At 38.6% G+C, this 15492-nt stretch overlaps 1 protein-coding gene across 2 annotated transcripts in view; it reads right to left on the bottom strand.

The window, feature by feature from the left end:
- Positions 1-561: 561 nt before the first annotated feature.
- Positions 562-15492, bottom strand: part of RUNDC3B (RUN domain containing 3B) — a 32718-nt gene continuing 17787 nt past the window's right edge. The window contains exons 9-11 of one of the 2 annotated variants that reach the window (XM_083705058.1): positions 9619-9765; positions 4277-4398; positions 562-2342 (exon numbers count right to left, since the gene is read on the bottom strand). In XM_083705058.1, coding sequence (XP_083561184.1) covers positions 2170-2342; positions 4277-4398; positions 9619-9765 — 442 coding nt within the window. In that variant the 3' untranslated portion in view covers positions 562-2169. The remainder of the gene's footprint in view (positions 2343-4276; positions 4399-9618; positions 9766-15492) is intronic. The other variant, XM_083705059.1, reaches the window with a different exon arrangement.

Raw genomic sequence — 15492 nt, 5'->3', positions numbered from 1 at the left:
ATTGGGCTGTATTTTATTTGATAGGTTTATAGCCACTTTCCCATTTTTTAATTCAGGTTTTAAAATCAATCATAAGCTTACAAAAATAATGTAATTTAGTACAAATATTTGACACAGCAGCATTGCAAATGGTCCAGTTAAAACATAACTACAAATTAACTCCCAGAATAAAGTTTCCACACCTTGTAAGTGAAAGAAAATGGTAGCCACAGTAATTGATGTAGGATTTATGCAGTATGTTCTAACCACATTTATCTACTGTAAACCACTTAAAGATCTTTCAGACAGAAAGCAGTATATAATTGTAAATAATAATGTCTGTAGTAAAACAGTCTGTAATGCAAAGTTGAACACTTTATAGTTTCCTAGCACAACTCTGCAATTCCCTTATGATAACATTGGTGTAGTGCGCTTGACCGTTTGTTCCATTTGAATCAATATTCATTGTGGTATTATGTAACACCTATTGAAATCCTTCTCAAGATTGTGTACAAGCTAAAATGATAAAACAATGGCAGGCAATATTTCTGTTATAAAGAAAAAGTACAACAACGAAAGTAGTAATAGTACAAAATGTTTAATGCACATGCAACATTTGATACAGCAGCGCAAGTCTGCACAATTTGGGTTTTTTTCCAAGTCTGAAAACTTGACAGGATTTCAGAACAAATACAGTAAACTTTTCATGCACAAATATTGACCTGACTGGTTTCACATACAAACTAGAGATTTTAGTTATGGTCTGTAAAAAAAAAGGCTTTGATCCCAGCTGCTCCAACTAGTCAATAACTGGCATGACAAAGTCATGTTTCCAGATCAACAGTAAACTGTCCCAAGGAAGAGTTCACACATACAAACCTGCTAACAATACTCTATATACCTCTCAAAACTTGGCTGTAAAGATTTCATTTTTCCTCATGTTCTTAAAAGATAACTATTTTACAAGAGATAATTAACATGCATTGCATTACTTTTATCAGGTAGTCAGTACGTAACATCTGGCAAAGCAGGAACATTGTCTTGTTTTTGTCTCATAATTTAGCTCAGCACATATGAAAAATAATGAATTTGCCAACACAAAGAATTTCATGTATAATCTGCTTTCTCTTAATGCTAATCAATTTTTATAGCAAATATTACAAGAGGCACATCTCTTTTTGGCAAAATAATAAGTAGGTAATCAAACTGATAGTTGTTCCAAATTAGAAAACAATGCATGGAACTTCTTTGGCACAATAAAGCATTTCCTCAGAGTCATGAAGTTTAGGGACTGTATGTGTATCAGTACTTTTACACAAAATAGCCTGTGATCACTGCATGTAACAATTCCCAGTAATGCTAGGAAATGAAACTCGTTACACTGTAGAAAGGGTTGCACTTTAAAAATTAAACTGCAAAAGGTTAAAAAAAGCATGGCTAGCATTGTTTAACTGTTGACCAGTGACACCTGATTTAAACTTTATACTACAGAGCAGGTAGCAAGACTTACATACAAGTCTATTGTGATACTTGCTTTTCGGAGAAAAACCAAGTTCTTAAAAGGAACCACTATAAATAGTTGCACTACTTTTCTCTACAAGTGTCTCCTACCTTTACATTCGAACATGTCATGAGCACAAACAATTTGGATGCCATCTCCAAATTTCTCCACTTTGTACCCTGCAAGTAGTTCAGCGTGTCAGAATGCCAAATATGTGGGAAACCCTGATGGAAGTAAGACTAGTATAATGAAAATTCAGGTGTAGATCTAATAGCTACCACCGCTCTAAGTAGTTCAGTTTTTTCAATCCATCATAATAGAATACAATTCAAATATTTTGTTCTTACAATAGTCAATATTTTTACTTGCCTATTGAGATTTAAGTTATCCTTGTAAATGTGAGCATATCTAAAGAAGTGAGGAAAGTAAGCTTCAAGAGAAGACAGATTTTGGCAGTTAAGATAATCCCCTTTTCTCTTAATGATGATTTGCAGCCTTAATTGTACATTCAACAGACTGAAAATCATGAATATTGTAAGCAATCAAGGAGTATTTTTAAAAAACAACAACTGCAAGCCATTGTTTTTTAGATGTTGCTAAAAAGGATAGAGTAGCAATTTTTAAAACCAGCATAATGTTGTATGAGTCTCAACCGCAGATAAATTAAGGAATGTCAACTGAATACAAATTCAGAGATCTTCTTTGTATAGATCCACTCCAGAAGGTGTTAGTCCAGGGCTTGTCATATCTGTTGTAGGACTTGCAAGATACTCACTTGACTTCAGACTTGTGAGAGATTTGTAACTTGCTACTGAAGTCAGAGAGCCACAGAGACCAAGCAATGAAGGGGTGTCTTCTTTTCCTATTTAAGAAAAAAAATTAACACTTATATATAACACTAGTGACTGGCCCATCCAGGGTGATCAATAAGGGAGCATAAAGCAATCACTTTTCTCCCTTCTACCCTTTTCAGGGCAAGTGTGACTGTCTAGAACCAGGCATTTCACCTAATTTCTGGATACAAGAACTGCCCATGAACTACCCTCTGTCTTAGCAGAATTCAGCTTCAGTTTATTTGCTCTCATCCAATCCACTACTGCCTCCAAGCACCATTACCTGTAATAAAAAAATTACTTGTATATAATGCAGGTGGCTTGCATTTTCACATTTGGTCATAAGATGGAGCAGTTTCATTTTTAGACAACACATCCATTTGCTATTGTGGGCCCATCTGCACCTTCTCAAAAAACACATTGCTTTGGACTTTCTGTCTCTCTCTCCCTCTCTCTCTCTGGACAAACCAAATGAAGTTTTTACTGATCGGAGAATATATGGGTTTTTGCATGGCTAAAATCCAGTTTCTTACTAACTGACAGTAACACAGTAAGGTTTCAGAACCAATAGTGTAACACCAGGCAGCGTTCACCACTTCACAGTTGTTGGATTATCACATTTTCTCCTGACACCTTACTCCTCTGTGCCCCTCTATCCAAACTTGGCCCTCCTCACTTCATTCCGTTTTTGTTCCTATTGCTGTTTATTTCCAGATTCAACTTTTTTTCCTTTCTGGGTGGATTTATCTTGGAGGAATTCCCTCTGCACTTATTAATGGGGTTACTTCTCTCTCAGCTTCATCTGAAGGCAAGTTACGTTTGAAGCTATAGTTTGTCCATGAGACATCAGATATACATTACAACTTTATTTCAAAATGAGGCAAGTCAATTGGAAAGAATAAAAAATGAGAAGCAGGAAAGTATTTTGTGAAAAACAGAAACTAAATGGATCTTGGTATCAGCTAATAGTATTATGATACTAGTTTCTAAATAATAACCTTTCTCCTTGCATGAAACTTTTGTATATTACAACTCAGTAGATCTGTCTCTTAAGGATCTGCACATCACTTTGAGCTTAGCAGTATGGGAGGATGCTGCAAGGCTGCAGTTCACCCCACAGGACCAAGATCATATAGGTGACAAGTGGTTCACACATTCAAAGAACTACTATGCAGAAGCATTTCAAATTGTTTGGAAGCTGCAAGCTGAGATTTGGCCTTCATGCAATTGAACAAGGGAATCTAAGGTTTTTAAACATTGGTGTGTGTGTGTGTGTGTGTGTGTGTGTGTGTGTGTGTGTAAAACATTCTGTCTTGAATAAGACCATTTGGTAAGGCATTATCTAGCTACACTGGGAAAGGTTTTTGAGGAGCAGGTTATAAGAAGTACATAAATATGAAGTGATGATGCACATAGGTGTGTTACTTTGCTTAAACACCATCCTGTAATTTTACACATACACAAGATATGGAGTTGTAGGATGGTGTTTAAGCAAAGTTACACACTTATGTGTATGAGTATCTTCTGGTCTTAACTGAGTATGGTTTCTTAAACTGCAATTGATGCTTATTATTTGCAATGAGAAGATGGAATTAAATTTAATAAAATGTCATGTAAGCAAGTTGGCTTTAAGATGAAAGCATGTGGACCTAAATCATCACTTTATTTTTATGTACTTATTATAACCTGCTCCTCAAAAACCTTTCCCAGAGTAGCTAGATAATGCCTTACCAAATTGTCTTATTCAAGACAGATTGTTCTATATTGCGAAGTCTTGACTTTACTGGGACTGAAAATATCCATCCTTTGGCATTCACCTGATTTAGGGTCTTAGAATTATTGCAGGTTGCAGGAAAGAAGTGGGATAGCTGCAGGTACTAAAAAAACCCCAAAATCCCTAATGGAAATAAGTTGCTTTAAAGTATTAAATACTTTATCAAAGATAAATTATTAGGCTGATTACCTTCACTAAGTAAATTCATCCCATCCTGTTTTCCATCTCCATCTTCTAAATGGCTTGGATCCAAAGATGTCTGAGAAAGGCTAACATCAGCAGAAAGCTGGTCCAGGCTGTGAAAACTCTTTCTGTAAAAACAATTAGCAATTCCAGTAACTACCTTCAAACCGCTATACAATGCAACCAGCAATTACGGTATTTTTATTACAAAGTACTATAGCAAATAGTAACTTATAGGAAAGCATCTATTTGCATCAGCGATTCCAAACAAATATGCTGTACTATAAAATAAAGCTGAAAATTTTAAAATGTGTTTTTCTTTAAATAGGATTACATAAAGGAAGAAAAGGTGTTATCCTCTACTCAGTTATGAATGCACACATTTCATTATTTAAACAGAGACACTGCAGCATTATAGTCAAGGGTACAATTCCAAAGGGAGCTCCACCGGTGATATAGGCAAGGAATTAAGAACATTTGCACTATTCTTTAAAAGTTTTAACATTCATCTGTTTCCACACACAGTGATAATTTTGATTTCATCTTGATTGTTATTTTAATGTTGATTTTTCTAGATTTGCTGTATTTTACTATTTTTTCAATATTTATTGTAAGCCACTCTGATAGTTTGATTGAAGAGCTAAAATCTTAAAACAAATATTCAGTGGCCTGGTTCACACATGCTAAGCCAAATCAAAGTTTGTTCTTGCTGTAGAAGTCATGGTTAGTCTGGAGAGTGCTAAACCATACACCCAACTTTGGATAGCATGCTAAGCCAAACTATGGCTTAGCTCAGCACAGCAGAAAAACAACAAAACAACTAGGGAGCAGCCAAGTGGCTGTCATCTGCTCCCTGGGAGCCTGCGTGTTTGGGCTAAGTCATGGCTGTGTCAGGACAATGCAGATGGAGGATTGGCTGAGGACCTGGCAAGGGCTGCAGCAGGATGTGGGGGCCTCTGCCAGGAGTGGAGCAGTCTGTTAGTGAGGACCCTGGGAAGAGGGGCTCCCTTAACCTGCTCACTTGTCTCATCTGTCCCCATAATGAGCCCCATGAACCCCACCTCCCTCTACAGGGCTGTCAGAACCTCTATCTAACACACCCTCAGTGCTCACTGCACCACCCACCTCGGCATCTTCAGAAAAAAGGAGTAACTGTGCCTACCCAGACGGGGATATTTCACTAGGTCCAGCAGGAGCAAAAAGAGTAGGCAATTGAGGGTTCCGCCTACTATATGTAGTGTGATATTGCAGAAACGCTAACTGCCCTACGATGAGCCCATCCCATTTCACAAAGGGGGGTGTGTCTGATCAACAACTAAAACTTTGACAGTTAAGAGTACCGGCCTTGCAGCTGCATTTAAAATTAGTCACGTGTATTGCCTGAAGTGCCAGCAATGTGTATATGTACTGCAGTAATCAAAACATTAAAGCCTTTGGAAATAATCCTTCAAGCCTTCCTTCTTCAGCAACTGGGAGACCGGAGACCAGCCATCCTTTAGCTCTTTTCACTACATGCACTAAAATAACCTGTTGCTGCCTTGAAAAGCAGGCTATAAATATGAAAAACTAAATTATAAGCCACCTATGGAGAGGTACATTTGCTGAAATGTCCTTCATATACTGCAATGCAGCATAAAGACACTGTGAAATCCAATTTGTGCCTAGTAATTTTGGATCAGGCTCAACAGGACATGCCGAGCTGTCTCATGCCTGCAAGACCACAGTTGCTTGATCAATTGGGCCAAAAGTCACCACATGTAAGTGAGTCAGCTGATTCACCTGGGCACCTCTCTATAAACACCAAGTCAGCAACAGTTTATCTGACCGTGGATAGGGTAATATTGGGGGAGTGGATGTTACACCCAGCTGTATTTCAGCAAATTCAGACTTGTTATGGCACAATCAAAGTGGACCTCTTTGCATCTGACATAAATTGTCAGGTTGAGAGGTTCTTCACCGGGTTCCATTGTCTGATGGTAGAAGCAACAGATGCGCTAGCAGCTTTGTGGCCACCTGGTCTACTTTATGCCTTCCCTCCAGTTCCGGTTATTCCTCAACTCCTACAGAAACTTTAGGAAGAAAGGGCTCTGCTAATTTTAATGGCACCATATTGGCCATGGATGTCAGACATTCTGGATCTGGCCATAACTTCCCCATGACATTTTCCTCCTCAGTCAGACATCACCTTCATCTGAATCTAAGTTGGCTACAGTTAACAGTTTGGTTTTTAAGAGGAATGAGCCTCTGACTGAGATCTCTCGTTTCATTTCACTTCCTCAATATCCAATTCCCCATAAGGATTCATATTTTCCCCTTTATTGCAGGGCCATTAGATGCAGAATCCGCTGCAACAGCAATGCCTTTAGCTGCATGGAATTGACTGAAAGAGGCATCAGGAGGTGGCTGGCTGCCTGCCATAAGAGAGGGAGCAGTTGCCAAATTCTGAGAAGGAATGAGATAGAGCTGACTATGGGAACAGGAAGGCACAGAATTAGATTCAGGATCCAAACCCCTGGGCTCTAAAGAAAAAGCACCTAATGGCACCTCTTTGATTGGGTTTAAGGCCTTCACTGAAATTAACACAGACGGGAGAAAAGCGAGGCAGCCTGATGAGAAGTGCCAGCAGCAGTATTGTTAGCAGTAATAGAATATGAATGAGGCATAGCTAAACTAGGCAACTCCTGGGGTTGGGGACTGACAGGAGAGCCCTGGGATCCCCCAAAGTCCTCCCCTTCTGAGGAGCTGTGGGAGCATGAAACATTCACATGCTGGGCTTGGTGATCCATCTCCATCACATTACATCCCACAACACAGCCTCTCTCTTTAAATGGACAGGAGACAGCCATTCAAGAACTCATCCCCTCTGTTGCTGAGCACTCATCCCTATAACAAATGCACTTCTGTGTCTCTTAGAGCTATGAGAAACAGCCCCTTCAGTATGTTTGCACTTCTGAATCACTTTGCAAGCCACAGGACAACCAAAGCTGATGGGGGATGCAGTACACATAATTTCTTGGAAAGGCAAATTGCTTTGCAGAATGACAGCTGCAATGGAATCTGAGCGCGGGACCAACACAAACACCTAATAAGAAGGTGCGCTTGCTGGGGCTTCTTAGGCATGGCTCCCAATACAAGAGTCTCTCAAACTTTCAACTGATTCCTACCCTTCGTAAAAGTGGTCACCGAGAAGGGAAAGCAAAGGAGTGAAATAGACTATATACATTTAAGGAACTCCCCCTAAATATAAACAGGAATGCACAAAGCCAGAAACAGGGTGGCAGAAACTACAATATAAAGTCACGGGGGAAAGAACACACTGGAAGAAAACAAAGCAGAGAAACAGTGTTAAAAAAAAGGCAGAGTTAAAAGCTATGAAATTGGCAAACTGGGAGAAGTCCAACTGGCAAACCTACCCCCCCCCCCAGAAATTAAAGTGAAGTACATGAAGACACTTGATTTACTCAAGGAACAGGAGACCTCCCACAGAAAACAGGACGACCACACAAAAAACAACCACCCCGCAGATATAGTATTTAGTGAGAAAAGGCAGGGAGCAACAAAGAACAGTGACAGCTCGACTCAAGGCAGGAAAGCAAACTGAATTCTGGAAGCTGGTTACTTTCCTAATCAACACTTTAATGCCTCGACCACAAGGTGGTGCTGCATAACCCATACTAATGAGTTTCACCAACAACAGAATGTAGAGGGGAAGCAAATGTTGCCAGTTCCTCCTTTCCCTAATAGCTCTACCCCATGCCACCTTGCACCTTGCTCTGGAAGGTCCTTCAACTCTCTGGAATGGATTTTTAGGGGGGACTGGGGTCTGCAAATGTTGCAGTGGCCCAAGGTACCTGCTCCTCCTCCATTAGACAACACTGGATCAAAAGCCCTTCTGTGAGTGCAAGGGAACAAATCTGATTCCACTCCATGTTCCTATAAATTTTAGACCAACCTTTATGTTGCAGAATGTAACATGGGATGCTAAATTCAAAGTGAAATCAGCCTCCAAGTGAAATCTCAGCAAATTTGAGGTAATAATGCAATTAGGCACTTCCCATTTTAATATGAAAATATAATTCTAATAAATTTTAAAGGCTGAAGATGACTTAAGGCTGAACTATATAGCAAGAACATACACCTGTGGCCCTCCAAGTGTTGTTAGACTACAACTCCCATTGCTCATGCTGATGGGTTGATGGTAGTTAGAGTCTAACAAGTCCTGGAAGAGCACATGTTGCCCACTGCTGATAAAGGGATCAGGCTGTGGAATCATGCCCCTGCCACATCTTGTATGGGAAACCCCCACTCTCTCTACATTACGTCTGACTACTGTTAACCTTCATTAAAGGTATGATGATCCTAATGAACACTCCAGACAAATTTAGTATGTCCTTAACTACAGTTGATAAAACTTCACTGATATTTGTAAACCACTCTGGGAACCTTTTTTGGATAAAGAGTGGGATAAAAATGCCAGTAACAACAACAACCCCATCTTAAACTCATTATGCAGAACAATTTGCATTGGTTCAGTTACATCACATTAATCCATAGTTCAAAGCAATGTGAATGAGCAACAATTATCATACTCAAAAGTTACCATGGTACTCCTCATCACTCCTGTTCCTCTCGTGCTGCAGACAAAACAAACCAGATTCTGGCTTATGTTGCTCTGAATCTGGGTTCATAGCTCGTCTCCTCTAAATAAATCAAGAACAGTCAGCCAGCAAGAAACCATGAACACTCTGCACCAGCATGCTGCTTATTCATTAAACTGTAGTTTGATTTAAACTATGGTTTAATGCAGCATGTAAACGAGGTACTGTTGAGTAAAATAGATAATAAAGGTTATTCTAAGATTTGCTGGAAATGTATGTAAAATACTTTGTATTAAGTGATTCTCTAAGCAAACTCACTGAAATCAATGGACTTCAGTCATGACTAACTTAAGTTTATTGAAATTGATTTCAAAGCGTCTAAACAGAGTATGACTTAGATACCACCCAAAAAGTATTATGTGCTTATGAGTATGATTTGTTATAGCAGATGGGTTGCATCCAACTAAGTCATACTCAGAGAAGACTTACTGAACTCAATATACCTGTCTAATTTGTCCATTGATTCCAATGCATCTGTACTCATGAGCATGACTTAGCTGCATACAACCTAATGTGTTTAAGATAAATATGCTACTATATAATTCTATTCTGCTATCTAATGTTTAGTTATCTACCAGTTTTCCCCTTAAACACATACATAATCTGGTTGACAAGATGCACTAGAGTGGGGGGTGGGGAGAATGAAATTTCTGGGATCTCTAGGAGCACTGCACAAATATTTCAACTTACTCATCCCATTGCTTATTTTGCTTTCGATAAAGTAGTGTATCCAAGGCAACAGCATTAACATCCAGAGCTCCTGGGGAAGGCCACTGATTGGTGAGATGGGTGGTTAATTCTTGTCTTGATCTTAAATCATTATTCTTTAGCACAGTTCTGTGAACACACAGTGAATTTGATGCCATTAGAAGTAATGTCTTAAATCACAGGAAGAAAATAGGCTCATTCTTGGAAGATCACCTGCTAGCATGCTATTCTTAAAGCACCTTTCCTCCTAGGAGACTTCTCAATCAGAATGTTAGTACTGAAAACAAAACAAAAAACTGAAAGGAACTGTACAGAGAGAGACTTACACTACAGTATACAAGGTGACCAGTGAACTGCAAATAATGTAGAAATAAAAGCAATGAGTTAAATACTACTTCTTAAACAGCAAATATTATCCTCAGTTTTCAGTTAGCAAACAGCGCAAGTTCTAAGTTCTTAATTTATAACTTTTACAAAAGAAGAAATCAAGGTATTAAGCTCTAAAACAAATTGATCTGCCTATATCAGCAGTCTGTAGGAGAGTCCAGATTAAAGTCCAGTTTCACATTTCTTTCAAGCAGAAGTGTGGTTGTCAATAGAACTACACAAGGTACAAAAATGCCGTTAACAGCTGCATTGCAACTGAAGTACCTATTGTTTTTCACTTTTATTTCATCCTGGAAAACAAACCAAGTAGAGAATTTTAAGTGCTATTTTATATTAATTCTTTTCTGGGGCAAAACTAAAAGAAAAAATGTGTTAATGAAGGTTTCCATACAGTTACTCATGGCAAACTTAATGTAGTTTTATTTTCTAGTGGTTTTCTTCAAAAACTGCATTGTGTACCTCCTAAACAGGTTGATTATATTGCACTGTGCAATTTTACTTCTACTACTGTAAAGAAAAATACTTAATTTGGGATCTATATGTGTGTCTCAATGTATTACCTAGGAGTTATACCTGACACATAGGCAAAAAAACAGCAAGAAAGCCAAATAAGAGTAAAGACACAGAGAAAGTGACTTAAGTAAAAAAGTAATTTGTATCATTTTGAAAATAAGTTCACCATCTCAGGTCAGAAAAGTTACAGAAAAAGTGTCATTTCTGTAAGATCAAAAGCAGGTATACTTCACAGTGGGGAAAGTATTTAACATGGGAAAAGACTGGGAGTGTTTTTAACTTAACAGTACAGCCATAGCTTGATTACTTACCAGTACTATGAATTCTCCTATTGGATAAATCTCCTTCACATATCCCCTCTCTATGGAATGAGTTGTCAGCACCACCTTGATGACTCAAATCTGTTGAAATTTCAAATGTCATGGATGTGAGCCCATGCAACGATGCATGTGGTGTGTTATTTGCCTCTAACTACATGTTAGTATAGTGTCAGAACTCCCAATAGCAAACAAAAACCCAACAAACTAAGGGAATCCAAGACTGCGGATTTATGGAGGAGATGACAATAGTAGAATTCTAGTTATTGACAAGCAGCATAGTTTTCTGCTCAGGGTATTTCCCATAATTGTCACTCTTGGGAGACTTGTTACCAGTCTCCCCAAGGAACAGAAAATAAAAGAGATTAGCAAAAGTTCTGGGCATACATGTAAAATATAAATCAGTGGTCTTATCTTACACAGCACTAATTCATCTAAACCATGGCATTGTATATAGGGCTGATGGGCAAGGCCTGCACAAAACAGCCTAGAGGGCCCAGTTTGGCCTCAGCCCTGGCCTACGATGAACAAGCAGTGTGCTTGTATATGCTGCTCAGTTGCTCCTATCCTACTTTGCCTACATACAGAGCAAACAAACAAGGCTTGGCTTAGCATTATGTGTGAAGCAGTGCTCATGGTTTATTTCTCCCAAACAAGCCACAAGTAGTAAGCCAAGATAAGGCTGTTTCTGCAAGTGGCTCCAAATATGCCAACTATTACATACCAAATCCACATTTCAATTGTTCATAGCTATTTTAAGACTAAATTCAGATTGCTGGCATGTATCTGTATGCTTCCTGAAAATAATAAACCCAGCCTAAAAGCACAAACCTACACTGTACAGGTCTACTCAAAATCGAACTTACTTCTAGGTAAACTGGTACTCATTGTTGCCTTAAATATGCTCATGTCTGCAGTTAAAAGTGACAGTCCTGTTTTGTTTTTAAAAATGATATACATATGGAGGGAAACTGGCACCAGAAGCAGCTGTTTCACAGGAATACTGATCCTGGAAATAATTTTCCCACATACTATTAAGTCAGATTAATACATTTTTCTGCAAGTAGTAGCCACGATAAATTTATTAGTAGTTTAATATACACATGCCATATATTATGGGATTAGGTGGTAATCATAAGGACAGTGGTTATCTGTTGCAGCACCCTGATTGTATGATGTTATCTCCAAACATATTTACTTTGAACCTACTTTGATTTGTTTTAGATGCCAGGAAAAACCATTTTAATTTGCTAAGGCATGAGTTTCCAACACCCATAGGCACCCGTGTGCTTTCAGTACTTCCCATTGCATCCACAAAAGGTCTCAGTCAAAAAACTTTCCATTTAGTAAGAACATTGGCGGGTTTAATTGCAGATAGACGTTGGGCTGTTTAAGGCTATTTTGCAGTGCTGTTTTGAACCTTTATCTTTATTGTATTTTAAATTGGTATTATTCTTAGGTTCGCACTAGATTTTGATTTTTATAAACCAGCTTGAACTTTGGTGTGATACAAAGCATGTAAAAATAGATTAATATGCATTATGACAAATCACACAATGTTTTGCCATAAATAATCCTTTATATGTTGTTACACACCAGGCAACATGGGCTTTCACATATGTGCTTGTTTTCAAAAGAAAAATATTCAACTTTTATTTTTTTATGCAAGATTTTCAAATACTCTTTTACTCATTCCTCATCCCATACTATTGGCCATTTAGTAACATTATATTGCAATGCTTCTGGCACCCATCTGTCTCAAGAGACAACAGAGTGCGCCTCGGGGCCAAGCTTGGACAGTGTATATGGAGGTGACAAGACCTTGGCCTTGCCGTTGTGGTCCAAAGGAAAGCAGAGCAATACATTTAGCACCAGCTTGGCTGCAGGAGTTGCCAGAAGGAGGCGTACAAGGAGCCATCCAACCGTCTTAGGGACTCCACTCAGTATTTGTGCAGGTTTTACTCCTTAGCCTTTTCTTCTCCTGAATGTATCCCACAAGGCAGCGGTTTAGGATCAGAGCTTTCCTTCTCCCTATGTACTACCTTCCCAGGTTGACGAGCCCCATCTGCCCCACACTTCCCTCTACAGCACATGCGGAAACCACCTTCTTGATGGTTGAACCCACCATTGGTCTCGTCTGCTCAGAAAGCCTCCACTAACATCCCATACATCCCTATTACAGTGTAATATTTAAGCAAAAACTGCTTCCTCTGTAGGCGTAGGAAAGAAAACAAAAAAGTAACTCTGTTGAAGTTACTTAAAACACTATCTGGTTAAAGGGCGAGAACTATGACATCATGAGTATTTGCTCAAAACCTGGCAATGTATTTGTAATGTAAAACAGCAAAAAGTAGGAAGAGAGAATAGTACAGAGAAATGTGCAAACCCAGAGAAGGAGCACATACAAGGCATATCATTATTTATTAATTTATATATCCCTCAATGCCCAGATGGCTTCTAAATAAGAACCCTAAGGTGCCATCTAACCTCAAGCAAGATCAATAAAGTCAATCCACAATTAACCAGTAAATCTTAATCATAAACAAATGCACCTGTTCCCTGCTATTACCACAAGCTACATTTCCCCCTTTTCACATTCCTCTTATGCAAGAACTGTGGAATAATTGGCGTAGCTAATTGGATTGGACCCCAATTAGGCACAGCTGCTTGAATGGAAGCCCGGCACACTTCCGTCTGGCGCTTCTGCTCTCGGTCCTCCGACCTCCGTCAGCCACAGTTGCAGAGTTTTCCCGCAGCGTGCTGTTGCTCCACGGTGTTAAGCAGATCAAACACACTTAGGCGTCAGTGTGTTTATAACTCAGTCTTTATTCAAGCAGTTAAACAATTACAGAGCTTTCCTGGACTCAGCTCGCACATTTTCCTTCTGTCTCTTTCGGAAGCAGAGACAAAACAGGCAGTGAGAAAAGCCACTCCTTCCTTCTAGTCACGCCTCAGGAATGGAGAGACGTCACTCAGAACTCCTTAACCCTGTGAGTTCTGAAACTAGCCACAAGAACAACATCTGTAAGAGCTGATTTCAGGATAAGGAATCCTAAATCAACAATAAAATATATATAATGAAATTAAAAGAATACAGTATTGTCAGAACAAAGATTAGGATTCTCTCTCCCCCCCCCAATTGCCAATGATTTTTCATGTACCTGGGATTTGTATAGAAAGCAGTCCAAATTCATTTAATATCTGTATCACAAAAACAATCTCTCGATCCATGACTGGTGAAGGCAAACTGGGCAAGACTGAAAAGAGCTTGCTTGCCTCTTTTTGCCATGGTAGAATGTGCAAAGCAAAAGATGCAGCAAATCCCAAGAAACTTAATACTGCTGGCCAGCAGCAATGGAATAATCTAACATCTTCTTCAGAGGGGGGCTTATTCTATGCAATCAATTGCAGCTTTTCACTATATGCCTCAGCCATACAATACACAGAAATTCAAGAGATATGTTAAAGCGTCTGAAAACATAAAATTGTGTTCATAATTCAAAGGCCTTTTGAAATAAAAAAAAATTAAACTGATTCTGAAACTTCACAGGAATAGTGCCTGCCTGCTTTCTAATGGGACGGTGTTGGGCCCACTAAACCAAAAGCACAACTCCTTGAAGACACAAGACATGCACCTGGTCTTGATAATATCAGATCATAAGAGGATGTGTCCAGGTAAAACTCCCTGATAATAAAGTAGATGGCCAAGTTTATATATTTAAGGTATTGCCCCCACCCCACTGACTGGGGTAGGGCAGAAGGTAAATGTTATTCATACAGATTAATATCCTTACTCAGAAGAACTCAAGTGAAACACAACTTTTCACAGATTCCTACAAATATTATTATATTTGAGCCTTCCTGGTTATGAAAAACAAATTAATGGGGCTTTTTATGCCTGAGTGCCACACTCAGAAGTAGGCCAGCTTTATTTTCCAGCTTCTATATGCAAACACTTGCATTCACCATTTTATAACTATACAAACCGTTACAACTTAACTGCATTTACAGTTGTATCTTATTGCCACAATTTTAATGTGCAATATTTTTATGCAATTATTTTGACAATTTTCTGCATAATCTGTTTCAGAGTGGTATTTTACTAAAAAATTGCTTAAGGGCTAGATTCTTCAACTGAACAGGAATGCTTCAGACTATTCACAAGTTTAGACCATGATCGTCATATGAATTCTGTCACTTCTTAGTATACTTTTGTAAATAATTTTAAAATGTTGAGCATTTAAAATACTATGCCATTTACATAACATTACAGTTGAGGATTAAGGTTTTGGGTTTCATTTCTGGCATTATCTTTTTTTTAAATCAAGCAGTTTCATCAAATAATGAGTCATGTAATCACATTTAAGTTTAAATCCCAGCCTGTAATTTTAAATCTCTTCTGTCACACTGACAGTGAGTCATAACCATATTTAATTTTTAAACCTCTATCAAAGAAAAACAGCCTGAACAGTCTGGATTGATTCAAATGCCATGGCATTCAGTGGCTAGCTGCTGAGATCAAAGTTGAGGACAAAGAGCAAAGGGAATCAGAACAGACATTTATAGTAAAAAAAATAATACTGGATTTTTAACAAATATGTCATAATCATGTTTTAAAAGACAATGCTTTCCATGAACT

The sequence above is a fragment of the Podarcis gaigeae genome, assembly GCF_964106915.1.
Source record: "Podarcis gaigeae genome assembly, chromosome: 12".
In the NCBI taxonomy this organism is placed as follows: Eukaryota; Metazoa; Chordata; class Lepidosauria; order Squamata; family Lacertidae; genus Podarcis; species Podarcis gaigeae.
The sequence above is the reverse complement of the archived record's forward strand: the minus strand, read 5'-3'. Positions and strand labels throughout refer to the sequence as shown.